This window comes from Myotis myotis, unplaced genomic scaffold (assembly GCF_014108235.1).
Source record: "Myotis myotis isolate mMyoMyo1 unplaced genomic scaffold, mMyoMyo1.p scaffold_m19_p_18, whole genome shotgun sequence".
NCBI lineage: Eukaryota > Metazoa > Chordata > Mammalia > Chiroptera > Vespertilionidae > Myotis > Myotis myotis.
In genome coordinates this window covers 1957398-1984890 of record NW_023416322.1, presented here as the reverse complement: position 1 = coordinate 1984890, position 27493 = coordinate 1957398, and the positions used below count along the sequence as shown (strand labels likewise).

At 58.0% G+C, this 27493-nt stretch overlaps 1 protein-coding gene across 4 annotated transcripts in view; it reads right to left on the bottom strand.

Annotated features, from left to right (window-relative positions):
• Nucleotides 1-27493, bottom strand: part of PBX1 (PBX homeobox 1) — a 205222-nt gene that overhangs the window by 13925 nt on the left and 163804 nt on the right. Inside the window, exons 4-9 of one of the 4 annotated variants that reach the window (XM_036342876.1) lie at nucleotides 26182-26426; nucleotides 20858-21048; nucleotides 15639-15774; nucleotides 12530-12689; nucleotides 5277-5389; nucleotides 3922-4011 (exon numbers count right to left, since the gene is read on the bottom strand). In XM_036342876.1, coding sequence (XP_036198769.1) covers nucleotides 3922-4011; nucleotides 5277-5389; nucleotides 12530-12689; nucleotides 15639-15774; nucleotides 20858-21048; nucleotides 26182-26426 — 935 coding nt within the window. The remainder of the gene's footprint in view (nucleotides 1-3921; nucleotides 4012-5276; nucleotides 5390-12529; nucleotides 12690-15638; nucleotides 15775-20857; nucleotides 21049-26181; nucleotides 26427-27493) is intronic. The other 3 variants (XM_036342877.1, XM_036342878.1, XM_036342879.1) reach the window with 3 other exon arrangements.

The following is a 27493-nucleotide window of genomic DNA, read 5'->3' as shown; positions in this document are numbered from 1 at the left end:
ATTATTTCATCCAAAGTCAAGCTTGCGGGAGAACCAGGCCCTCCTTCTGAGGCGAGAGGCCTCTTCGGAAATGAGTGCTGACGGCCCCGCATTAAATCTAGACATTCGCTTACTGTTTCCTGAGTGTAGAGGAACGGAGCGACCCCGGGAACGAGCTGCCCTTTGGAGGTTGCGGACGTTTTCTTTATAGAGCAGAAGGCAGGGCCGCCTTGAGCGGCACAACTGACGCGATCCTGTCCCAGGGGCAGTTCTAGTCCCCGGCCTGGCAGACAGGACGGCGACCACCCCATCAGAAACGCCGCCGAGTCGCTACCCGGTGGGAGCCCAGAGGCGGCGCTCTGGGACAGGAGGGGCCGGAGGCTCAGGGAGGCCTCACAGCCTTCCCACCCCCTTCTCACGGTTAATGCAGATTTGAATCTTATTCCCAGAGAGCATGCATTGGCCAAAAAGCTTAGAAACCTTTTACAAAAAACAAGACTGAAGAACCTTTTAAAATTAAAAAGAGACTATTGTGGATTAGTAAATATTTAAAATAAAAATCATTACTAGATACTTCACAGCTGAGTGAAGAGCCGCCGGTCATGAAATCCTGCGTGGTGAGCTGGCCACACTGACCGGCACCCAAGGCCACTGGGCTTGGTGGGGCCCCGGTGGGTCTCAGGCTGAACGCACGGAGGCGGCAATGGAGAGGCGCCGAGGCCCCGGGCAGGGAAGGCCAGCGTCAGGGACCCACAGGAGAAAGAAGCGAGAGGCCGGGACAGCGACTAGGAAACACACAGCCGTCCAGCTAACGCTCTATTTCTAACCTCGCGGTGAAGGGATGGAGAGGGCGGTGTGAGCGGCAGGTGCCTGGAGGCTCGAGCGTGACTTCCCGCCACGCCCACCCAGCTCGGTCGCCTTGTCCTGGGCACAAAGCAGGCCAGCTGTCAGGTCCCGTCACGTGCTAACGAGGGGCCCGGGGTAGCTCTATCCCTGGAAGCACACCTCCCCCTCAGGACAGCCAGTGACACCGTCACCACCTCGCGGGAACACCCACTGTGAACACCCTCGCCCACGAGGAGAAAGAGGCCAGTGAGCACGTTATCCTGTAACGCTGCCGACGGCACCCCAGGGGACCGGACACCCGGCCAGGGCCTCTCCCATTCAAAGCCTCTTCCCTCCGGCAGCCCTGGAGGCATCAGGGTGGAACCACCACCCATCTTCTAGAGGAGGCTCCACGCCTCCCTGGACACACATGCGGGCCGACCGCTGACTCCGGACGGAGGTCTCCGGCCGCCCTGGGCCCCCTGGCTCCTCAGCTTCACTAAGGGCAGGTGGTGTGGCTCCACGGATTTACACGGACGCTGGCTGTAACACATGGGAGCTGCAGGAGCGCCAGGGGAGCGAGGAGGCTGCCCAGAAAACGTCCTGCTCGGATGAAACACAGCCAGGGCCCAGCTGGGCTCCAGTGCCGTCGGGCTGCGGGCGTTTATTTCATTTCTTGGCTGGAACCTTTCATTCCTGTCCTGTCTCTTCTGGTCTCTCCCTCCCTGTCTCCCTTCCTTCTCCTGGCAGCCACAGCCCCATGCTGCGTGCACACACACATACCCACCACATGAACACACACAACATGTGCCCACACACAGTGTACACACTCACACACACAACACACACAAAGACACACACTCACACAACACACACAACACAGATACACAACACACACAAAACACACACATGAGGACACATACACACAACACACACAAGAACACACGCAAGGACACATGCACAACGCATGCGCGCACACGTGCGCACACACAAGGACACACCCAACACGCACACACACACACCACAGACACACACAATACACACACAACACAGACACACAAGGACACACTCACACACAAAGGGCACACACACAAGGACACACACACAAAAGACACACACACAAGGACACACACACAAAGGGCACACACACACAGGGACACACTCACACATACATAATACATGCACGCACACACACACACAAAGACACACTCACACACATGGACACGTACACATCCCAGCTCATACCACCACTAAAAAGTCATCTCACCCTCACAAGCTTGGTCTCGGCAGGTGGCGCAATTTAAAACTGACACGGAGGGAACACCCTATCGGGCCAGCCTTTGATTCATCCACCGCACATTAAACCAGGAACAAAACAAACAAGTTCACAGGGAGCGAGCGAGAGGCTCTTTCAAGCTGCGTTTTGAAGCCGTGTCTGCGCGGCTTGTGCAATCAGACGTGATTGTCTGCACATGTTCGGTTACGACACTCCAGACACGGTGCCCAGCCCACAGGGTGACGTCCGAGCCCGTGCTCCCCGCTTAGGAAAGATGCCAACGCGGCTGCACGCCGCTTCCTGCCCCGGCACACAGACGCCTCGGCTCCTTTGTGAGCGCGCCACACTCTCATCCCCATCACACAGAGCAAAGCTCTTTCTGGAAAACTCTGTGTCAGGAAGTGGGTGAATGCATATGGCCTGGAGGCCCCCCGCCCCCAACCCCAGCACTTAGCTCATCTGGAACCCATTTCCGAGCCCACACTTCTCCCCATGGATGGGTGGTTTCTAGGGGGGCACTGGCGACTCACGAGGTCATACGGAAATAGCAACTTGCATGAGCACCAGAGGACGAGGGTCTTCGACTGCTCAGAGCCCACGAGGGTCAGCTCTGACTCCCTGCCTGCTTTGAACTCTGACCAAGACGGCCCATCCCCTGTTGGCGTGGCTGCTGCCTCTGGGCTGCCCCCAGCGGCCCTGACCCTCTAGTGCAGCGGTTCTCAACCTGTGGGTCGCGACCCTTTGGGGGTCGAATGACCCTTTCACAGGGGTCGCCTAAGACCATCAGAAAACACGTGAGGAACTGTATTAAAGGGTCGCGGCATTAGGAAGGTTGAGAACCACTGGTCTAGTGGATCATTCGTGGAGAGCCCAGACCCTCAGGACAGAACGTCTCAGCCAGCACGTGCTCCCACTCTCCTCTTGTCCGGGCTGACTCCTCGCCCTCGCACCCAGGCATCCTCTGACGGAGCAGCTGGGGTTCCCTGGTCCGCAGTCCACGCCACTGGCCACCACGGAGTGGAGGGACTCTCACCTCCGTGGCAGACGCGACACCCCAGTCAGTACAGCGAGGATGACCTGTCATGCCTCTTTCCCTTCCTTCCTTCCTTCCTTCCTTCCCCAGTTTAGTCTAATCATCCCAACGAAACAACAGAGACCATCGCCACCCACCCAGCAGGGCCCTCGGGGCTCCAGGCCCAGGGCCCTCAGCTGTCCCGGCTTGCTGTCACCGCTGTGAGGGAGCAGACGGCTGACCTGAGGAATCGAGTTGGATTGCTGTCCCAAATCTACACTCGGCTCTCCTTGTGTCTGTCTGATCGATTTCACTCTGTGCGACACAGCTTGTCGCTGCGGATTTTCATGCTGGTCGGGAGCCGCGGGGACCCAAGGGCCAGTGGACGAGGCTCAGCACCGCCCGTGCCTCTGCCAGCCCCGCCTCTCTGTTGATGGCTTTTTAATCGGCCTCCAACGGGTGGGAGACAGGGTTCTCTTTCAGACCACACACCTGATGCGATGGACACCGGCTACCAGCTCTGCTCCGTGCCCAGGCCGGCCTCGGCAACCTTCCCACCCCGGTCGTCGGTCACCTGTTCAGCTCTCCCCGCAGAGGAGGCATGTGGCCGCAGGTGCCTGCCAACGCTGATTGTGTCTGGCAGCCCCGGACGCCAGGGGCCCGCGTGACCCCACCCCAGCGCCTCGGTTTTGGGGGCAGAATGCTGCCGACGGCGTCACCGATACAGACACGAGAAACTAAGCTCAGCTGAGTCCCACTAAGTGTCACGGTGAGCCCGGTGGCTGTGAAATAATTGGCAGGGAGAGAACGGAGGGGCTTGTGTCCTTACACTGATGCCCTGGGGACTGTACATCTGACTGGCCGCCAGTCCGTCACTGTATCCTCCTGTCTGGCTGATAACATGGCGAAGGGTATCCACCTGCAGGAGGAACGAGAGAGGAGGTTAGTCAGGGCACTACCGCTGGGCACGCCAGGCCCGCGCCATCGCTCGGAGACGCTCCTCCGGGGTCCAGGAGTGCTGGGGTCCAACCCCAGCAGGTCCAGGGGTCCCCAAAGGTGTGGATGGAGTCGGCGAAGACTATCCACCCTCTTCCTACGGTGGAGTCCTATCCGTCCCAAGTGCAGGGCGCTTACCTAGGGGTCCCTGTTTGGGCGCCAGATGCTGGGGTTGGACCCCAGCACAGGAGGAGGAGGCTGGCTCCTCTCTAAGCCAACCCAGTCTCCCCTCGAGCTCCATGCGGCGGCAGGAACACGGTAACAGAAAGGGGGCCCCACTGAGCTTCCAGGAAGCTGCATGAGGTGATGGTGGTGGGGCCACCATGGGAGAGGGAGGACTGCCCCCCACATCTCCGTGCAGCTTCTCCCCGGCTGGTGTCCCATAGAGGGCACCCGGCCAGCCACTGCCCGAGAGCAGGTGTAGCTGGCACACATCTGTCTGGGGACACATGATGGCCAGCGCTGCGACCTGGCCAAAGTGTGACCGTCTCTCCTCACTCATGACCCAGGCACTTCCTGAGTGAGGGCTGAAGCGCCGGCCCGTGGTCTATTCTGGGCACGTTGTGCTTCCTGGCCACGTGCCGATGACACAGGTGGGCATGGCTGGTAAAGTCAGGGGTGGGAGGGTGAGCTACCTGGGACCCTGGGCTACACCACACGCTTCACTTTCGCTTCCCAGCATGGACTTGGACTCGGCACCAGAACGGGTCCCTGGACCCGCAGGAAGGCTGGGCGACGGGTTCGGTCAGCCGGCGGGGTCTCCCGAGCTTCACGTGGAAGCAGGAGACGCTCAGCGCCTGCCTCCCAGGACTCACCTCCATGTCGGGCAGATACCGAGTGGAAACCCGGAGTGAGAGGGAGCCCGGAGAGCGAGCCCGGAGAGCGAGCCGATGCTCGAGCAGCCCCTCCGTCCCGGGCAGTGAGCACAGAGCGCTGAGTCGCCTTGCTCCTGCCCGCCTTCCCAGTGTGACTGACAAGCCAGAGCCAAATGCATTCACCAAGTGTGGACGAGATTCCCCCCGACAACGGTTGTCTGCTTCGGTTTGGTTTGGTTGTTGCTAAGGTTTGTTTCTACGTGTCCCTCTTTCTGGACAGAAGCGGGAAGTGCCAACACGTCCAGGAAGTGCCCACACGACCGAGGGCTCTGGGCTCCAGGTGCCCCCTGCCGGCACAGTGGCTGGTCCCTACCTGTGACTGCACGTTGGCTCCAACCTGGGCCCCTTGGTAAGAATCCCCATTGAGTGACTGCACGCTCATGAACAAATCTCCAGAGTTTGACATGTTAAAAGAGCTGGAAGAACCTGGAAAGGAAAGGATGAGGCACCTGAATCACAGAAAGGAAAAGGCTCCGCCCGCAACTGACAGCGAGAGGAAGAGCAACATGCAAAGCAACCCCCAAACGAAACTGCACCCAAACCCCTCCCACGCCTGGTTAGTAGCATGGAGAACAGAGCAGACAGAGGTGCAGGGGTCTTCGTGCGGCGGAGCCACAGTGGGCAGGCGCCCCAGGCCGGGCCCCCTAGCAGCTCCCAGCTGGGGGAGGGGCCGCACATTCTTGTCTGCTCATCTAGTGGGTCTGGGACAGTCTCCAGGCCTAAGGCCTCTCTCTCCGCCTCTGGGGTCCAGGGTTAGCCAGGGGACCGCACGCGGGAAAACGTGGGCTGGTCCACACCACGTTCGCCCCCGCCTGGAGCGCACGAGCTGGGCAGCTGCGTCCGAATACGCGGCTGTCGGCCCACCTGCCTGCACTGGGCAGTGCGGGGAGGGGTGCGTGAAGCAGTGCCCTCGCGGGCTGGACCCAGGTATGACTCCACTGACATTGCTGATTTCTAGAAAGCAGGTGAAGTTCCTTGCTGGGTGGGAAACAGCCCAAGAAGCCTCTAGGGTGGGGAAAACGTGTGAGAATGAGCTACCCTCCCCTGCTACCTGCCGCTATGGAGGAAGAGGAAGCAGGGTTAATGGGCCAGGAACGGGCGAGCATGCGTGAGTATGGAGTGCTGATAACAATAGTAATAATAGCACAGGGCCCGCTGGGGCGCAGTAAGCATCTGCCCAGAGATGGAGCCTTTCCCCGGAGTTTGCCTGGAGGTCCATCCTGGCCCCACCCCGGCTGCCCTGGGAAAAGCTACCCTCACAACCTAAATACAAGGTGTGGGAAGCTTAGGATTACTCTGAAGGCAGCGTGCAGCTCAGCGCATTAGGAAAGGAAGCCCGACGTGCAAGGTGTGGTTAAGTCATGACGTTAGCCTGGAAGAGGAGACGCAGGGGCCAGGTCCTTCCACTCTGTCCTTTCCAGCCAGACGCTCTGGAGTCGCCCAACAAGGATTCCTGCCTGAGCTCGGGCTGCTCCCTGGCTCTGCAGGAGCGACCTGCCTCCCGCAGGAGGGCTCCGCCTCGGGCGGGCTCCGGTTCTCTCCTGGAGGAGGCCTTCTAGCAGTGCCTCCTCCCCAACTAGCCGTCATAGCCTCACGCCTCAAGAGCCATGAGAGGAAGCAAGGTGAGCTGAGCATGACCGGCCCGGGACAGCCTCGAGATGGAAACAGCGTCTTTCTGGGCTCTTCAGGACGCTCCTCGACACGCAAGGACCCAGCTATTTTGCTGCATGAACTGAGCTCGCGCTCGCTCCCTTCTGGTGGGAAACAGGGAGTTCCTTCTTTGGGGGTGGGCGCCCGACACTGCCTGGAGAACGATGGCCTGGCCACAGCTCTGCACACACCCTGTGTCGTCTGGCACATTTCTCTGTGTAGCTCGTCCCAAAGACATGAGAAAAGATGGGTCTCAGGCAAAATAGGCAACACAGGCCCAAGGTCTGTGCGGTTCCGGCTCTGGCTCCCAACTGGGGTGATGCCCAAGGCCCAGTCAGCCTCACAGTGACCTGTCACTCCCAGGCCTCCATGCCCTCATTATTTCCCTCTTGAATCTTCCTTTTAATCCCAGAAATAGAAGCGAAATAATGAAAGCCACTTTGCCGTAAGTGTGACAACATGCACTCCCATGCCAATGCCATCAGCACCCAGGACCGGCCGCTCTGAGAACCAACAGGAGTCGCTCACAGGCTCTCGGCTTTCCCGGGAGCGCGCAGTCTGAGCGCGGGGGCGCGACCCTTCCCAGTCAAATAGCAGGAACACTACCTTCCAGATGCTGGCTGGTGGCACACACACCGAGAACCGGGAGAACCCCAAGGTGTACCCAACGCCAGGGCAGGTGGCATGCCTGACCACGAAGGCCCGGGATGTGCCCGTTACAAGGTTACGCTGCCATCAACACACATGATGTCAGAAATATTCGAGCACAGAGTGATGGTAACGGCCTGGGCCTCACGGACACAGAGAGGACGGGCGCAGGGCAAGGGCTCGGAGCAGTGGCTGCCGGCTCCCGTGTGCGGGGCTGTCTCCTGCACGCGGGTAACACAACCAGATCTCCAGACCCTGATGTGCATCTGGAGGCAGCGACTGCACTCAGGGACAGAAGGTCACACCACCATCTAAGCAACCAAAGACAGGTCCTTCCTCCTGCGCGGGAGCCCCGAGGGAGCGGAGGGGCACAGCTCACGGGCCGGCTCCGTGGTGCCGTGGCCTTCCCATTCCACCAAAGCATCTGCTGGTCAGTCACAGGGACCTTACCTGTGGGCGGCGGTAACATCACCGCCAATTAGTCCAGCAGCTGCGCCATGTGCTGGCCAGCCCACAGGCTCAGACTGGACTTGGGAAGGGGCGGGGTTCCAGCTGTCACCCCGACATTCGGGGCTCCTATGGAGCTACACTGCCTGAAGGAGACCGAGAGGGAGCCTGGGTCTCCGTGGGCACCACGTGTTGGCGCAGGCAGACGTGTGAGTGCAGGGGTCCCGGAGACTGCACGTTTAGAGTCTTCAGGACACGTATATTTATGCAGGAAAAAGAAAACCACTTGACTTCATCACCCAAAAAAGAGAATGCTAATGATGAAATTGCCATGCTGCATGGGGTTTCTTGCCCTGGCACCGCTGCCCTCTTGGCCCCAGTCTTCCGGTGGGATGTGTTACGGACTTATATGGCGGAATGATCACCCACGTGCCTGGCCTCTCCACCCTCCCAAACGGGGACAGTGCCAAGAGCCTGCAGACAGTCCCGCGTGTCCCTGCTTGCTAGGGTCCAACCCCAGCAGGTCCAGGGGTTCTTCAAAGGTGTGGACGGAGTCGGCGAAGCAGGAATGACACGGAGACAGCGTTCAGTTGATCAGCAGCCCAGCCAGGATCTCTAGCCAAGTTCTGGTCAGGATCTCCAGCGAAGTTCTGGTTAGGATCTCCAGCCAGGTTCTGTGTCCATGTTCTCTTGCTAGGTTCTCCAGCCAGGTTCCCCAGGTTCCCCAGCCAGGTTCGGTCACCAGATTCTGTAGCCAGGTTCTTCAGCCAGGTTCTGGCTAGGTTCTCCAGCCAGGTTCAGTCACCAGGTTCTAGTCAGGTTCTCTTGCCATGTTCTATCCAGGTTCTGTAGCCAGGTTCTGTCTCTAGATTCTTCAGCCAGGTTCTCTCGCTAGGTTCTGTCTCTAGGTTCTGTGGCCAGTTTCTGTCCAGGATCTTTTGCCATGTTATCTCCAGCGAAGTTCTTCTGTCTCTAGGTTCTGTGTAGGTTCTGTGTCTAGGTTCTGTTTCTAGGTTCTGTGTCTAGGTTCTGTGTCCTGTTGTCTTGTTACATCTGTATTTATACCAGTTGATTCCAATCCTATCAATCTCTATTCCAAAGGTTAGGGAGTTTCTTATCTCCATTCCAGGGAGTAAAGATTATGTAGCTTAAGCATGATTGTTCATAGTTAAAGTGATTAATTACCCGCCTGGCACTTAGTTAAGGGGTTTTATTCCCTCCCTAACTTCAGGGGAAAATCCCTATCTGGGGAAACAACCTTTCTCAGAGAGGTGACCTTGGTTAAAACACATAGTGCCAAGAAGATGAGCAAACATATTAAGAACAGTATGCCATATATGCCGGGTCCCTTGAAACAGCAAGGATGGACCGGCTCCCGGCACCTGCTGAGCGTGGTGACAGGATAGACATGCTGTCCTCCCCGAGGAGCTCAGCGTGGGGAGGAGCCCTGCGCGTTCTCTCCACTGTGTCTGTGTGAAGTAGCGGCAGGGAGGTCGGCCTCTGTTTGCAGACAGAGGAGGGGCCGCCCATCAGGCCCCACACCAGGGGCGGCTGGAGGAAGGCTGAGTGTCTCTGGCTGGCCTCTCTGTTCTCCATGTCTCTTCCTCATCCCAATTCAAACTCCCTGCTACTTCCTGCTCAGGGGAAAGGTTGTCTGGCCGCTGGGAACCCCACGACAGGTGTGGGTGGAGGTTCTGAGCCCCAATCCCGAGAGGCTGTGCTGTTCTCCACTGAGACGTGAAAGGGAGTAACACAGGAAGTGAGGACACAACAGAACCACCAACGGGGCAGAGTCTTCCACTTGGTCTTGGAACACAAAGGACAAGGGTTCTGGGGTTCCTGGGCCTGCCAGTCACCCTCTCTGGGTTCGTGGCCTTCTCTCAGGAAGCCAGGGACCAGGCTTTGGTGTGACAATTCTCCACCAACCCCCAAAGCACCAGCCTTCTATTTCCGGGTGGAATGCAAACATGAACCAGGGCTCCTACTAAGTAAAGGGGGCCAGAGGGCAGCCTGCCACATGGGGCCTGCCGCTGCCCTCGGCACATCCCTGCCGCTGAGCAGAAAGGCTGACACCTGGGCGTGCTTCGATGGTCACAGATCCGATCCCATGCTAATGTCGGTGCTGCCACTGTGGACACTGGCAAACCACAGCCCATTTCTTCTCTCCTGGACACGAAAACGTCTTCCAAGCTTCCCAGAAGACAATCTACCTCCCCAAAGGGCCCCCTTTATCCAAAGATCAACGCTTCCTGTGATCTCATCAACCATGAGTCGTGGGGACTGTCCCTCAAGGTCTTCCCAGAAGAATTTTGGACCCAGGGCTGTAATTACTACTTCAGTGGGCCCCCACTTTTGCATTCTGTTTTTGTTTTACATTTTCTTTCTTCCTTCTATTCTTCCTCTTTGCTGCATCCATGTTGCCAACTCTGTTGGTACAAAATAGGACATTTGCCAAGCATGCTCGCTAATCTCTAGATGCTCACTAATCCGCCCCAGGTCCCAGTTTTAAGTGATTTTTATGAAATATGCTTAAGGAAACAGACGTGCATCTGTCAGCCAAAGGGATACTCAGAAGCGGCTGCAGAGCGGGAGGAAGAGCAGCTCTGGAGGGAGCCTCGGGGAGCTGTGCTGGCCCGGCGGCCTCCTTGCAGGAGGAACTCGGATTTACAGGAAGCAAACCTCCGACACCGCTCCCGCCTTGACAGGGACCAGAACGCTCCAGGGTTCCAGAGCAGGAGCTTCCAACTCAGCCAAACACAGTTCCAGATTCTCTTTTGTCTAAACTTGCCGTCTGCTTTCACGGTCACTTATGCTTTCGACTCATCGCAGAGCTGACACAGCATTAGAAACAGCCGGTGACGGGCTGGGCCACGTCCGCGTTCTGCCTTGCCCTGTGGGCGACCCAGGCTGCGCGGAGAGCCCCAGAGCGCAGACAAGCCGCCCGTGTCTCCTGTTGACGCGTGTCCTTTAGGAATCCCGCTGCTCACACCGCACATTCCCTTCTCTCTGCTTTAGAGAAAGCGCACGCAGGGCTCCTCTACACGTTATTTCCAACGACTTCAGAACCACTGGAGGGCTTGGCTCAGGTTTCCCGAAATCATTCACTTTGTGCTCAGAATAGTCACATGAGATGGGAGCCACCAGAAACACTTCTCAGGAAACTGTAATCAGTGACATTCCCAGAGGCCACAGGCTCCTCCCGCCCAGGCAGGGGTGCGTGCTGCCTGCTCTCTCCTCCCTCCCTGGGGCAGGGGGGAAGACACGGAGTAGTGATGAGGGGAGTCCTCAGGGCCCGTCCGTCCGACGACACACCATGAATCACGCCGCCATCTGCGGGCAGATCTACGGGAGAGGAAAGCCGTTTCCACCTCTGCTTTGCGTTACGATAACCTTTGCGGAGTGCGGAGTGCGCTTTGCTGACAAACTGTCCTTCTCCCCCAGAGGCCGCGAACCGCCTGCTCACGGTGCGTGCCCACCGGGTCGCTGGGTCTGACACGCTCCATCACCGGCCCATGGGGCAGAAGGAAGCTCTGGTTCTTAACCTGTTGGCCTCGATCCTCAGTCTTACACCACAACGGGGAGAAGGAAACACACAGAACCTCCATGGCACGTACGCTCCGCGCCCCCTCCTGGGGTGCTGGGAGAAACAGCTGGGCAATGCTGCGCCTCCCCACGCCAGTCTGCAGAGCCCAGGCCCCTCCACAGTGGGTTCCGTTTAAAGAAAGGGCATGGCCCAGAGATGTGGAGAACCTTATGACAATAGATCTGTGTGTCCAGGGGCCTCGTGTCTCCAAGAACAACCGCCACAGCTGGGAGGGGACCTTAGGGGACAAGCAAGCTTTGGGGTCAGAGATACCATGTGCCCCCAGAAAGGCTGGGCGTTAGATTTTCAATATTAAGAGCTCACATATTTAAATGTGCGACTCTTTAAAATTGGAGGCATCGATTTTCTCACCTGTGCACCCCCAGCTATGGGGTAAACTGCCATAATCTAAGGTCAAACTCATTTCATTAGGAAAATTTCTGGTTTTTTCCCTTAGGAAAAAAGCACCAACATATCCTCCACAGCACACAAACACTAAGGTTACAGTTTATGCGTTCTGACTATGTTTTCTCCGCAGGGGGAAGTGCAGACTGGATGAGAGAGAGCACACCCCGAAATGTAAGTTGTGAGCCTAAACTCTGGTGCATAAAACCAGGAACACAGCACAGGGCTGAGCATAACGTGAAGACTGAAATCTGAATCATCTGAATCAATGACTGGCAATTTCCTTTTGTAGTTTACATATAGAAACCCAACAAAATAAAATGGCAAAGAATAACAACTACCAGAAGTATGGAGATGTTACAGTCTGACTTTGCAGAACCGAACACCCACTGAGATGTTGGCTGGAAGAGTGAATATTCACACGTGGAGCCGTGCTCGTCGGTGACCCAGCCAGTATGTGATGCAGCAAAGGGACAAGTGTCAAGTTCCATGAAACAGACCAAGGGCTAGGACCCAGGACCACGTCCACGTACCCACGTGGCCATCGAGCTTCCTCCCGGCATCTCTGAAGGGTGAACGTGGCGTCACCTCCTCAAAACCAACCGATTTACCTTAAACAGACACACCTGTGCTCACCTCCGGGCAAGCCCTTCGTGAAAACAGCAGAACACATCACTCTTTGGAAATGAAAGGGAAACCCCTCAGGGGCACTGACACCAAAGGACGCGCAGATTCATAAACCGAGAAACCTGAAGGTGTGAAGGAAACCCCGATGCAGAAAAAGCAAGTATAAACATGGACCCCGGTCCCCCCAGATCAAAGAGGAGACTAACCAGCCGAGTTGGGAGTTGCGGGTGAGTTAGCCTGGCTTCCGTGGGCTGACACATTGGTGGCAGTGACAGCCGTTTTGGCAGCATAGATATTGGCTTCCTCTTGAAATTTACCTATGTTCTTCTTGTACCGGATTCGCTTATTTCCAAACCAGTTTGATACCTAGAGCGTGTGAGAGAAGACGAGAAGGTTAGCATTTGTTTTGGCCCTGGCTGGTGTGGTTCAGTTGGTTGAGCGTGTCGTGGGCACTGAGAGGTCGCCGGTTGGATTCCTGGTTAGGGTACATGCCTGGGTTTGGGGCTCCATCTCTAGTAGGGGGCAACTGATCAATGATTCTCTCATCAATATTTCTCTCTCTCTCTCTCTCTCTCTCTAAAATAAAATAAAAACATATTTTTAAAAAATTGAAATAAAATAAAGAACAATGAGAGCGGTGTTGGCAAGAATTTTCTTTGTCATAGCAATGCTAACATTGACTTTGGGCAATAAACATACACTGACCTTTAAATATCCATGTAAATCTAGGTCAACATTGATGGGTTAAATGCAGACTCTTCACGTGGACTGGATGCTTAGCCGTGGTGCTAAGACAGTGTCAGCATCCGTGGGGGCAGGCCCATAGGCTTTGCCGGGTGTGCCAGGCCCACTCACTCGACCTGGGGAGAAACTGGGGCTCCAGGCTCCCGCGTGCAAGCCAACACTCGGAATAAGCCTGGTTTCCGTTCGCTGTGAATTCAGTCCCTTGGCGAGGCTCACAGCAGCTGTGCCGGCCTCTGCCAGACACAATTGGGGCAGCGCCCGCGAGCCTCCCTCCCCGATCCCCGCCTAGGAAGGCGCGTGTATGCCCCAGATTCCAGATGTGACTTAGCACTAAAATGCCGGGGCTTACGTAACACAAAGCGGACTCTGAGCCTAGCGGGGCGGGCGGTGCTCCTGCACCTCGGCACACTGCGTCTGTGCCGAAGGCGGACAAAGGGAATTCTTGCCAACGACACGGACTTTTGAATACGTGAGCGAGAGTCACAGTCGCACACGCTGACCCCGGTCGCTCTGCGCAGCGGGTGATACAGCAGAAACGCCAAAGCTCTGCTTAAAAATCAAACTCAGAGGAGGGCACGGCTGGGCCGTTCACCGACGCTGTGCAGTCCACCCCAACCCCTGTTCTCCCTGGACAGCGCCCCACCCCATGCGCATCAACGTAGCTGGGCTGCGTTTTGACTGCTGGTGGGATAGGGAGCGGAAGGAGAGGGCCTGGATGAGCTGAGAAACGGGGGGTGATGGTAGTTGGGGGACTTTTGAGGAAGAAAGGACACGCCGGAGGGATGGTGAAATCAGCTACAAGCGAGAAAACAGGAGAAGGAAGAGGCGCAGGGGGACATGCTGGGGACAGTTCCCTTCTAGGCGAGAACAGCTGAGCGGGAGGGAAGGTGCCAGCTCCGTCCGGAATGCCTGGTGGCCCCTACCAGGGGCTGTCGCACGGCCTGGGCGACACATAGAACCCGTGTCTCATTAATGACCTCACTGCTCAGCATCGTGGCCTGAGGTCTGACAGGCAGTCCCAGGGCGGTGGAGCCCTAGCTCCTCTGGAGAGACTGGGAGGGCACGGTGAACCTATGACTCCCCCAGAGCCCATGGGCACAGCATGGAGAGTCCCCGTGAAGCTGGCACTCCGGGGGAGCAGGTATGTCTGCGGATGTGAACATGGACGAGGTCCCTCAGCATGCAGAACAGTGCCCGCCAAGCCAAGGGCATGGAGAGCTGCTGGAACAGACTCCCTCCTCCCTGCCCCTGAGGTTTTGATTCAGGATTGGGAGGAGCCATTGTTAAGGAAGAAAGGAGGGAGGGAGGGCCCTGGCTGGGCATCAGGGACCTGGTCCACAGCTGGCACCGCCAAACACCCAGCAAAGGTGGAAAAGCCACTTCTCCTTCCTCGTGGACCACGGGTCTAGGCTCAGAGGACATGGATGGAGGCCCAGACAGGGACCCCCGTCCCCGCCCTGTCCCCGCCCCATCCCCGTGCTTCCTGGGTTGTCGGGACTGGAAATGACCTTCTGCTGGGTCAGCGCCTAAGGAAGGTGGAGCTGAAAAGGGGTTGATCTTCCCACCTTATCTTCCTGGAAGGTGTTGCTAACGCTGCTGCAGAATCACACAGCTTGTTGGGGAGCTCCTGGCAAGCTGGTCATTGGGGTCCCCTGTGTGAAGACTAAACCCTGGCCAGGCCTAACTCTGCTTGGCTCATCGCAGGCTGATGGGAGTGCGCCCTGCAGGGAGCACCAGGAGCCAGGGCTCGGTTCAACAAAGTACAGCTGCGTAGCTTGTTCAAGAGGACGGGCAGCTGTCCAGCGAACTCTACACTACATCAGCCCCCCCACCCCCCCCCACCCCTACCCCGAGCCCCACCCACCATGGAGACCCATTTGGGTCTCTTGCACGTGAGATAATGCCGAGGAAGTCTTTCTGTGGTGGATTTCAGGCTCTCCCTCCTGGTCCCAGCTAGAGATCAGGGTGGAATCGAGGTTCCAACTGAGCGAGAGGTTCGCACAGACCCTCTTACGTATGAATGCTGCCTCCTCTCCTCACACGAATGCTGAAGACTCGGGTCTGTGAACATCCTGCATCTTGCCCTGACAACGGACACCTGTCACGTCATTGCTCTCTGGGGGAGGGGCCCTCGGAGACGCGTGGGACCGCTCCAGTGCACACTGGGCCGTTAGTTCCCCACACCCTCGTCAGTGAGCGCAGAGAGAAGGCGCGTCTGGCCCTTTCACGTGACAGTTCGTCCCCTGGCTGCGGAGTTCCTGGGTGGGGCAGAAAGTGGGCTAAGGCATGGACTGTGTCTGAGAAACTACATGAGAACTTAGGGACCTGGTCCTCGGTGTTGAAAGCTCCTCCGTGTTGGAGGCAGTGGGCTGTCGGTGGGAGGAACCCCAGCCCTGGTTTGGTAGCCCTCCACTGGGTCTGGTTCCAGCTGGTCCCTGGCCAGTTCCCCAGGCCCTGGCCCGAAGCTCCCTATTCACACAGCGCAGGCTGACCCTGCTGTCTTAGGGCTTCAGCTGCTAGAGCCTGCAGGCCCCGGGGCCGCCCCCAGGCGCAGGCTGAGCTGGACCTCACCTGGGACACGGTGATGCCGCACTTCTTGGCCAGCTCCTCTTTGGCTTCCTCACTGGGGTAAGGGTTGCTGAGATGGGAATAGAAATATTCATTCAGGATTTCCGTCGCCTGCTTGTTGAAATTCCGTCTCTTCCGCCTGCACGGGAGAAAGGGAGCAAACGAGACACAAAAAACGAGTTCACACCAAATTCACACCAACAGGGAGAGAAGGGGTCCACTGGGAGAAGACACGATTGTGCCAAGGGGCCGGCTGCCACAGCCATCACACACCCACCTGCGAGACACCCACTGGGCCCGGAAGAGGGCCTGGCGCGGCAGAAGGACCGAGGGCTTGGCCTCCCGGCCCCGGAGCGAAGCGGCATCTCCAGGTAAGAACAGCCCCACCTGGCAGATCAGACGCCCGCTGCCTGCTTTCATGCTCACACAGGTGGCTGAGCCCAAGACCACTTTTTGAATAAAAGCGTTTTTCTGCCTTTAAAAAAAAAGTGCTAATTGAACTAATTTAAAGTGAGAATTCCTTCGCTGCCTCCCCCGGGAAGGCCTTGTGCGGAGACAGGGCTCACTGCAGACGCTGGTTGTCTCCCACCCCGAGCAGGGGCCTCCTTCTTTAAAATAAAATTAGCTCACTTGCCTTTCTTGCTTCTATCAAAAGCTTTTCCTTATGGACAAGATGCCCAGAACGTCCCTGGTTGTGCCAGGATAGAGTTTCCCAATTTAGCCAACAGAAAGCACGGACCACCGTGCTAGACGGGAAATTCAGCTAATATTGTGTTTTCCGGTCCCGCGTGGATTAATTAGCACGATGAAGCGCCTGATTTTACCGGGTGAGCACCATCTGTCCGCAGGTATGAGCCACATCTGTCCAGACACTGCAGGGCGAGTCGCTCTCCCCAGTCACGCTGGGTTTCTGGGTCACCAGCATCAGAACTGGGCAGTTGAGTTAAAAACCCAACTGAAAAGTAGGCTAGTGTCTGAAGCTCCCGCGTGACGGGGTCTCGGGGGGAGCCCGAGCTGCCTCGGTACCAAGCCTGTCCTCGCATCACCTCTGGCTTCCTCTGGGCCTGGAGAGAGTTGTTCGGGGCCTGGGGCCCTGTGCCCCGAAAGCTGCCCTGATGGGGTGAGCCTCATTCCTGTGGGGGCAGTCTCCCGGCAGGCCTCACCTCCCAGTGGGCCTGCTCCTCACTCCTTCCCGGCTGTGTCAGCCTAGGTCACACAGCCTAGGCCGGCGAAACCCCGGGCCAGGCTCTGTCAGGATTTAAGAAACTGAGTGGAAGTGACACATCCCAGGACAGGGGCAGGGACGCAGACAGCGGCTACTCGCTTCGGCTTTCAGTGTTATCAGCTCGCGAACCAGGCCATTCAAACCTCTGAGAGTCGGTCTTTAGACTTTGATTTTAAGAAATATAGATGTGGATGAATTATTCCCGGATAAATGCAGCATATTAGAGAAAAAACTCCTTGAATCTGACAGATTTTAGAGTGGACACGTAGACATTGTGGACTTACGTTGCTAAGCACCGTACATGCTGTCCCCTGCCCTAACCTAACCCCTAACCCTAACCCAACCCTAACCCTAGCCCTACTCCTAACACTAAACCTGACTCTACCCCTAACCCTGACCTGAGCCCGAGCCCTGCTGTGCCCTGGTCCTGGATACAGGACACAGGTCTGGCTTTACAGGGGGCCTATCCTGTCCCTGGTGCCCATTCCCCCCAATCCTACCCATGCTTACACAACTTCACCCAGCCACACCACATGCGCCCCGACCCCCAAAGACACTCCTGGCTTCCACACTCTGCCTTCCCACCCGCCGTGCCTTTCTCAGCAGCATGTGCACAGGTCTGTATGTCTCCCAACTGCCAGGCGGTCCCCACGGGAGGGGCTCTTCCGTGCTCATCTGAAACCAGAGTGCCAGCCCACAGTGAGCACTCAGGCCGCGCTGCGTGGCCGCTGGAGGGCGCTGTCCACGGCTCCTGCCATGCTGACCTCACGCTTCTCTGAGACTCAGGCCTGTGTCCACCCTGACTCCCTCCTGGCCACTCGGGATTGGCAGTTGTGTCCCAGGAGTTCACGTGCGGTTTTGCGTGGCGTCTAAGAGCCTCTGTGCCGTGAGATGAGCTCCCTGAAGGCGGGGCCCATGCACGCCTTTTTCATCTTTGTTGTTCCAGTGCTAGCTCAGCATCTGGACTCTATTCGGTGACCAAATCCATCTCTCAGAGCCCTTCTGAGCGCCTCCCTCCCGGTCCTTCCTCTTCCACGGCCCTGTCGCTGTTCCCTTTCTGCAGCCCCTCTATCGGGCGAGGCGCACACGGTACTTCTCACCATGGTTGCCTTCTTGCTGTTCTCACCAGCAAAACGTTATCGAAAAAGGCAAATTGTTGCCGGACAATCATTAAGAGCAGCGGTCGCCAACCTTTCGGACCTCATGGGCCACCAGTCCAACATAAACACCGCGGTCGGCGACCGCTGATGAAGGGGGTTTGTAAGTCCTCTCTCTTTTAACCGCAAAGAAAAGGAGTAGAGTTCGGATTCAGCGCGCTAGCCTGCTGGGTCTCCGTGCTGGCACCGGGCCCATAAACCGCTTTAATCTCCACACTTGCACAGCACGAGGCTTGGTGCATGGCATGAGATGATGAACACTGAATGAATGGGTGAATTAATGAATGAGTGGAATTTTTAAGCCACCATTTTCTGGCTCAGTTAAGCCAAGGTAAGGCAGAGAAAAAGGAAATGACTTGCATGGACGAAACCGGGGCAGAGCTCAGGGGAAGAGGGGGAGGCGGATTCTACGGAGCCCGTGGGGACCCGCGCTCACAGCTCCTGGGACACTGAGAGCAGCGCAGGCTCTGGTCCTCGGGTGGGAGTCCATGGAGAGAGGGCACTGGGCTAACGCTTGCCTGGTGGGACCCCCTGCCGGCCGTGCGGGCCGCCTGTTGGAGGGGCGGCTCCCAGAGCCTGGACCTGCCCCAGAGTTGTGGGAACTGAACTCCGCCCCGTGGAGAGAGTTTGGAAGAGGCCCCGCACCTCAGGTGAGTCCGGCTTCGGCCAGCACCTGGGTCACAGCTTTGCGAGCCCAGGCAGCAGGGACGGTGAGGCACTGTGCTAGTGGCTAAGTCTGTGGCCGTGTTAAGGGACAACAGGGAGCGAACACAGGGGTGTACACAGCACAGCAGGAACATGTGCGTCTACATGTGGTGACCTAGCACACATGCATCCCCCTTTGCGTGTTACCCCTCCCTGTTACCCCTCGCTCTCTGCTGAGCCCCCACAGCCTGGCCCGCGGCAGCGAGGAGGGGCCATGACTGCCCGGCAGGCGCCGCACACTGTGTCTGTGCTCAGAAAGCCATTGGCTCAGCCCTGGATGGCGTTGGGGGTTATATTCTTTCACTGACACCAAATATACCCTGAGAATAAGCGCCAAGAACGACTGGCTCAGTTGTGCTCACTGGGACCGTGGCTCAGAGGCCATGATTCAGAGGTCACAACCCAAGCAGGAACGAAGCTCCCTGGAAGGGATGGTCTCGGGCCAAAGGAAATGGTCGGCGTGGAGGTCATGGGAGCCGAGGCCCTGGCTTTGCGTCCGACCGTGGCCTTGATGCAGCAGGATTGCAGCAAGGACAGTCTGGGCGCCGGCCTGCCCCCTTCTCCCCGCCTCCTTTCTTGAAAAGAACTCAGTCTGGGTCCAACTTTTCTTTTTTTCAGTATCTGCCAACATAAATACCAACTCCAGCATTTTAACGAGGGGTGTTGCCATGGGGATGGCAGAGTGGCGGCTGCACTCAGGGAGGGACCCGAGGCCGCCCATCACTTGCAGGCCGCCCTGCGAGGAATCGCCTGCGTGAGAGAAGCCAGGCTGGCGGCCTTGGAGGAGGGGGACGTAGGGTCCTGCCTCGGGGCCCCCCTCCCCACTCATGGGCACGCCCAGCCAGGAAAAGCCATCTTCAGCTTTACTTTCTCTTGGCTATTCCGCCGGCCCAGAGGCAGGCTGCCGGCTGGCATTCTCACGCTACGCTCCAGGGGGGCCCACAACACACCGAACAACAGGGAGTGAGGGGATGCCGGGCCTGTGGGCGGCAAAGGCCACGATGGAGCGGAGAGAAACACACGATTCCAGGGGAGACAAATGCAAAGAGAGCAGCCAGCCTGTCTGAAGAAGCTACGGCCGTGAAACGGTGCACCCCTGACACATCTAACTGTTTAATGATAAAAATCGGAGCGTGGGATTGTCTTCAGAAAATGGCACAAGGAAGGCGACTCCGCCTTAGTGGGGGATGCCCCGGGGAGGGGGTGCAGCCAGAGAGGCAGCCTCTCCGAGGGGCGTCCGCAAGATCACATGCTGCTCCCCCGACAGCAGGTGCGATCCCCACGCCGTCCGGCTGGGAACCGGCGCCAGAGAAGTCCAGCACTGCCCGGACCCTCTGGTTTGGGGAGGAGGGGCTGAGAGCCATGGCTTGTCATCTGTTCTCAGTTCGGTCTTAAAGGCCTTTGTATCCATGGTTTCAACTGAATTCTTTGAACTCACCTGAGGCCCTGAGCAGCAATCCCAAAGAAAACATGGGACCTGAGCCAGGTTCGGCCCCTGTGCACCAGCCCTCGCTCCCTGTGCCCCCGGGACCGGGTCTCGCTGTCTGTTCTAACCTCAGCCCGGAGCGTGGCAGTGGCGATCGGCCTGCACACGGCCTGGAGGGGGTCCCAGCTCTCAAACGGAACTGCCTTTCCAGGGAACGTGTCGGGCCGCGTGCTAGTGAGACCCGATAAAGACGGACCCATAGAGGAGGTCCCCGCCCCGGCCGGGTGCTCAGTGGGTTAGAGTGTCGTCCCCCATACACCAAGGTTCTGGGTTCCATCCCCGGTCAGGGCACATACAGAGTCAACTAATGAATCGAGTATGAATGCAAAGATGGGTGGAACAACAAGCCAGTGTTCTCTCTCTCTCTCTCTCTCTCTCTCTCTCTCTCTCTCTCTCTCTCAAATCAATCAATTTAAAAAAGGAGGTCCCCAGTAGTAGGAAAAAGTCCTGCCTTTGCTGTCCCCGTAGCCACGTTGTCCTTGCTCCGGAATGGACGTGACCCTCCAGCCCCACGTTTCCTGCAGCTCTGGCCACAGTGGCCTCCCTGGCCCACGACTTTCCTCGGCTCCCTGGGGAAACCGGGGCCTGGAAAGGGGCCGCAGCCTCAGCCCCCTGGACGCTCCCAGAGGCCGGGCCGAGGGCGACTCACCGCGCGTCCAGGAACCGGGAGCGCAGGATCATGACGGCCTCGCATGTGCTCTGCTTGAGCTGCATCTGGATGGAGCTGAACTTGCGGTGGATGATGCTCACCATCCGCTCGATCTCCTTCGGGGAGATGGGCCTGGTCCGGCTCTGCTCACGCAGCAGGTTCATCACGTGGGTGGTGAACTCATTGCAGGCCTGCGGGGACAGGACATGCAGGTGAGGGCCGGCGGGCATGCGGCGCCCCGGGATGTGGGTGCGGGGACCCACAGGGCGTTGCAGGCCTGCGGGGACAGGACACGCAGGTGAGGGCCGGCGGGCGTGCGGCACCCCGGGATGTGTGTGCAGGGACCTACAAGGTGTTGGTGGCATTCTGTCAAGTCGGAGGCACAGACCAAGTGATGGCCTGACGCTAACCTTGGGCCATCTATAGATTTTAAGAGAAAAGAAAATTCTTAACCATGTTTCCATCTTTCCCCCGCCCCCCATGATTTTACTACTGTAAAGCACAAGAAGATAATTTCAGTGTAAAATACATGTCACAACCCCCCCACCCCCCGTGTTCACAGCCACAGAGAGTGTAGGGCCACAAAAGCACGTCCTGCCTCGTCCACGGAAGAGTGGGATCCTGGGATTCTAAGCTTCCCACCAACCCATTTCCACTCCTGCTTTTGTTACAAGGAGTCCCTCCTCGCTGGCCTCTGGGAGGCCCCGTGCCCACAACGCGAGGGGCCCGCAGGCATAGCCTCACCGCGGGGCTTAGAGGGTTCAGGGGCTCACCCTGCAGACAGGAGCCTAGCAGGGTGTAACCGCGGTGCCCCCGGGCCCAGGCATCCTGGCCTCCCCTCTGACCCGCTGCCCTTTCCTTTAGTGTCTGTCCTTATCACCTGTAGCCAGGTTTCCCCGCTCGGCACTCAGTAAAGCACCTGTTCCCAGGTGAACTCACGCAATGTCGTCAGAGTGGAGTCGATGTGTAAAGGAAAGGCTGCTGTGAGATCCCAAGACTCAGAGGGTCCTGCCCAGTCTTAACCACGAAATGCGTTCGTGATCGACAACAGGCATTGCCACGTTTCGGCAGCACGAAGCCCTCCTGTTGGTCAATGACGCAGCGACAGTACCAGCCACGGCTCCTCCCCGAGCCTCCTCTGAGGCTGGCTGCCCTAAGGTATGCAGAGATGCATCCTCTGGGACTGGGAGGCTGGCCTTGACCTGCCTCCTCGTGGATTTGGGTGAACCCTTTCGCCACCCAGAGCTCCCTCTGTTCGTCTGGGTGGGCGCGACCATTCCTGACCCTCTAGCGAGCCTGGCAGTGCCCACACTCCTGAGCCGTGCCCTGCGGGTGGGGCCCGTCGCTGGGACACAGCAGAGGCCGAGGAGGAGTCCCCTCTGGGACTCCCTTGGCTGAGGGCCTTCGGGAGTCACCTAACATCGTGTCTCTGCCTCATCTTCCTCATTAGTGACGTGGGTGACAACACCCACCGGGGAGGTGCGGCGAGCAGGAACTGAGTTGCTGGGCCATCTAAACGTGTGTCACTGTCTCTTCAAAGACTGATAACTTAGGAACCCAAAGTATTATCACACCTGGGTGAACTCTTCCAGGCCTCAGACTCCCTCCTGGTAAAAACCAAAGGGGCTCCTAGGTACCTTCCTTCTACTCTGCAGACACCTGCTGAGGACCAGTCCATGGACAATCGGTCCAGGTGGCCTCTGCTCTCCACTAAGATGCTACCATAGAAACAGGCTCTGTATTATAAGTTTCTTCTGCCCTGAAGCACCCCACTTTGTGTACAGAAAAGGGGGTAAACCCAGCAGTGAGCTGTGGGACTCCAGGAGGCTCGGGGTGGGGTGCGGGTTCGTTCGGGGCAGCAGCTTCACCTCGGGGGCCAATGAGGAGGCATTGCCAAGGGCACTGGCTCCCACTGCAAAGCTACGGGCGGGGCCAAAATTAATATGCTTCGCTGCTGAGAATAAAAGTACTCACACTGCCTGCTGTTAGGGCCTTTTCCCTGGGGCCTCCTGCTCAGCCATAGGCAGACAGTGGAGTCCCCCACCCATTGGCCAGCGGCAGCCAGACAGCTGCTGGCCAGCTGCTCAGATGTGTGGCCGGCAGCTTACGACATTCCAACTCCGGGAAGACGGACAGAACATCCCGACCCAGATCTCTCCAGACCTAGACTGCCTGCTTCTCTTCTCCGTCCCCCAGGCTCAGCCCTGGTACTGGGCTCCCCCCTCAGAACCATGGCCGGGTTACAACTGCCAGTCAGTGCAACCCACACAGGCGGGCGGTTTCTGGGACGTCCCTTCCCGGAGCCAGCGCTGCTCCGGCCACCAGGGGCGGCGGTTTCTGAAAGGCTGTTCCTGGGAGAGCAAACAGAGGAAACGCCTCTGAGCAAGTCTGGCTCCGGGCCCTGGATCGGCCTTACATCCACCTTCTTCCCTTAACCCTTCCCCCAGGAAGGGAGGCCAGTCTCATTGGGGGTGCGAGCGACCAGCCCAGGTCAGCCCTGGAGACTGGCCCGTCCACGTCCCAGCAGCACTGCTTACAGAAGCTGGGAGCCTGCAAAGCCGCGGGAGCCCCGCTTTCTGAAGAAAGCACGTGAGCCAGCCCCCAGGTTCCCGCCACGGCGCCTTTGTTAGAGCAGCCAGCTCCCCAGGCCTCCGCCTCAGGGTGGCTGCTGAAGACGTGTTCCAACCCCGTCTAAGGAACAAAACAATTCCTCCCCTTCTTTCTATTGAGAGTCTCCAGCAGCTGCGGACCAGTGACCCGGTGGGCAGTGCGGTGCAGGCAGCTGTGGTGGCTGGCGGGGTGCGGGGTGCGGTTGGGGGGGCACATTACGGGAAGCCCTCCGGGCTCCTTACACATGGCTCTCGACCAGCAACAAACTAAAATTAAAACAACACACACACAAAACTATTCAAGAGTCAACTTCATCATTGCATCTAGGTACAAACACCACTTCCTCTACTGAGCTTTCCTACTTTTCAAAAAGCTGCCAGAGGAATGGTCACAGAAAAGTGAGTAAGATCGGTCTCAGTCGGACAGGCTGGAAGGCTAATGGCATAGGCACAGGCCCCTACAAGCTGCTCTTCACTATAATAAGCAGCACAACTAATATGAGCACAAGATTAAGCAACAGATGTGCTGAATGGATTCGGCTCTCAGCCGGAAATGCCCGCGTGGGTGAGGCGGTGATTTCTTAGTCCTTCTCCAGAGGGATGGCCAGAGACCATTCCCACCACATGTGAGCAGGGCTCTGTGACGGCGGGCTCCCCGGAGCACCCAGCACCCAGCACCTTTGTCAGGGGCACAGATACCTGCTGAGGGTGAACATGACCCCAGGCTCCTGGGGCCAGCAAGCTGTCCACAGAGCCACGGAGGGCGGGCTCGGCCCTTCGTGGCCACAGCAGGGCCCCAGGGCAACCTGCCCACACTAGCTGAGCCCCAGGCACATCACCTGACCTTAGACCTCCGTTTCCTCGCCTGTACCAATCGGAGATGATGACAGTACCTGACCCAAGCACAGAATGCCCTGGAGAAAAATGCAGTAGTCGTGGCTTCCTCATTTGGGGTGACAGAGGAATGTTGGGGTTAAATCAGGAAGACAGTCAGTTCTATGCTGAGAACAAAGCCAGTTCCCAATACCTTCCCATCTAACATACACTCCAGGGCTGGGTGTAGGGGGGAGGCCGCATGCCGGGCTCTCCTGTGCCCGGGAGTTGGGCATGAGCTCCCTGGATGCCAGGCCAGGCAGTTATGCCAGAGACAGGCCGACTGGTGGAGGGAAGGAGGAAGAAGCCAGAGGCCAGGAACCTTCGTAGGAAATGTCCCCATGTCTTCCCAGGGTGCCCCATCCCTCAGGGCGACTGCCCTCTGGCTCCTGGGTCAGCCAGCTCTCCACACACACCCCTGGGCCCGGGAATGTCCACACAAGCCAATCTGCGGCAGGGCCGTGGTTCTGTCCCCAGAAGGCAGGGGTGGCACAGCTGGCTTCCCGGCCGAGCCTCCCACCCGTCTGCTTCACCAGGCCTGGCCCAACCGCCAGTTTATCTCATTAACCACGGGCCTTGGCAGAAATGCACTTTGAAGGTAGGTAGATCTGAGTACAACAATGAAACCTTCTTCACTTTAACTTCTTAAATGCCTACATCTACTTTAAAAATTAAATTGTCTATTAAGTTTGCATCTGCCTTCTATCTAGGCAGTCGTAAGTGGACTGGAGGGCAGGGCCTTCCCCTTTTGCTCTTCCTCCCTCTTCTTTTGGGACCCAAGGAAGGAGAGAAAGCCAGGGGCCTGACAGTCAAGGGAGGAAGTCAACTGTGGAGTCAGGACAAGGCTGCCGTCAAGGCGGGGAAAACAGACATCTGTCAATCAATGAGGGAAGGCTGGTGTAGGGGCTCCTGGACATGGGACTGCTCATGCCGGCCACGGAGACAGCGTGATGTGTGAGTGTGTCACTGTCAGTCAGCGTGAGTGTGTATGAGTGCATGTGTGTATGAGTGTGTGTCACTCTGTCAGTGTGAGTGTGTATGAGTAACTGAGTCTATGAGTGTGTGTGAGTGAATGCATAAGTGTGTGTGAGTGCATGTGTGTGTGAGCACGTGTGACTGTGTCTGTGAGTGTGAGAGACTGAGTGTGAGTGAGTGCATGTGTGTGAGATTGTGATTGTGTGTGTGACTGAGTGTGTGAGAGTGATTGTATGAGTGTGTGAGACTGTGACATTGTGAGTGTGAATGCATGTGTGAGATTGTGAAATTGTGTGACAGAGTGTGAGTGTGTGAGAGTGAGTGTGTGAGATTGTGTGTGTGGCTGAGGGTCAGTGTGTGAGAGTGAGTGTGTGAGATTGTGAGGTTGTGTGTGTGTGACTGTGAGTGTGAGAGTGAGTGTGTGTGTGTGTGAGTGCACGTGTGTGAGTGAGAGTGAGGGTGTAGAGGGGAGGTCTCAGCTGGAGGAACCCCTCAATGAGAATCCTCACCCTCACAGATGGCTCTGCCCTTCGCAGCCGCTCCCACCCTTTCCTGTAACAGCCTCGACTCCAAGAGCTCAGCTCTTTGCCAGGAACCACCACCCTGGGGCAGCTTGTGGAACACTGGGTCCCGCAGACCACTGCAGGGGACACACTCACTCCCACACACACTCACAGGCCCCACAGGCCCCACACCATTGCAGGGGGCAGGATTGGAACCTGTGCCTGTCTGACTCCAGGGCCCCAGAGACCCTGCTCTGTTCATGGGGGCGGAGGGCACCCGGGCGTGCCCTGCACGATGTGAAAGGAAGGCGTGCTGGACTGCAAGTGACGGAGTCGGGGCGCAGCGAGGCCCGGCGGGCATTACCTGCTCATACTTCTCCAGCTCCGTGTGGTAGATCTGTCTGATCTGCGACAGCTTGGCTCTGTAGTCCGAGTGCTCCACCGAGTTGTCAGAACCGGCCCCTCCAGAGGCCGCCGCGGCCGCCGCTGCCGCCGCCGAGCCGCCCCCCTTCTCGGGACCCGCCACCCCCTCCGCCAGCAGCATGTTGTCCAGTCGCATCAGCTGGGGGTCTGTGGGCTCCTCTTCCTGGGCACCCCGGATGCTCAGAACTGCAGGGAGACAGACAGGGGCATTAGTGGGCACCAGAAGGGGAAAACCAGAACTGAAAGCACTCACAGTGCCTGGGGGCGGCGAAGGGCAGGGCTGCAGGTGCCTGCAGTGTGGTGCCCGGGCAGTGAAGGGTGGGGAGAGGGTGGACTAAGGGAGGGAGTGATCTAGTTGGTCAGCAGGGCAGCGGGTGGCTCCTTCACCCCTGGCACACCCTGTACCCGGCACAGCTCAGCACACCCAGTGAGGGTGCCAGCAGCCAGGTCTTTGCCCAGAGGGAGCCTGGGAAGAATGTCCAATGAAGAAACATGGGAAAGCACTGGGAGGGGCAGGAGAGGAGGGGCGTGACTGAGGCCCGGGAGCAGCAGTCCCGCGTTTGTCCACACCTGGGGATGGGCTGGCAGGGTCCTGTGACCCATGGAGACGTGCCACTGGACCAGCGGGGCAAGAGCTGGCTCAGGGAGGGGTGCACCTGGTGAGCCCGGGGGTGTGCCAGGGAAGGGCTGTGAGTGTCTGAAAGGCAACGAGAACCAACCAGAAGAGTGGCTCACCAGGAAACCCACTCCTGCATCACATCCCTGGGGCACGTGCCGTGCAATGGGCCGCGCGGACCCGCGGTGGCCCTCAGAGTGGAGGGTAGAAGGTGTGACAGAGAAACAGCAGTCAGTTGCCTCCCAGACATGCCCCAACCAGGGATCGAACCCGCAACCTAGGAATATGCCCCGACCGGGAATGGAACCTCCCAGGGCATGGGACGGCGCTCCAACCACTGAGCTGGCGGCCAGGCCTCGCTTCCTCTTTTAAATAACCAACAGGAAGCATAGCGACACACAGGCCCGCAAGCCGACCTAGTTACTATTTTTCTTGGTCTGGACAACGGCCTGGTTTTCAATCAAACAAGGAAGGAAATGTCTATGGCTGGAAGGGACCCCGGGAGGCAGCCGTGCCCGCTGCGGAGGGTCAGACGGACAAGGGTGGACGCCCGCAAACATGAAGGACTATTGAGTTGAGGGAGAATTAAAAAATCACAGTCGAAGTGTGAGCGTTTCACTTAGCGTCTGTCCTTTTC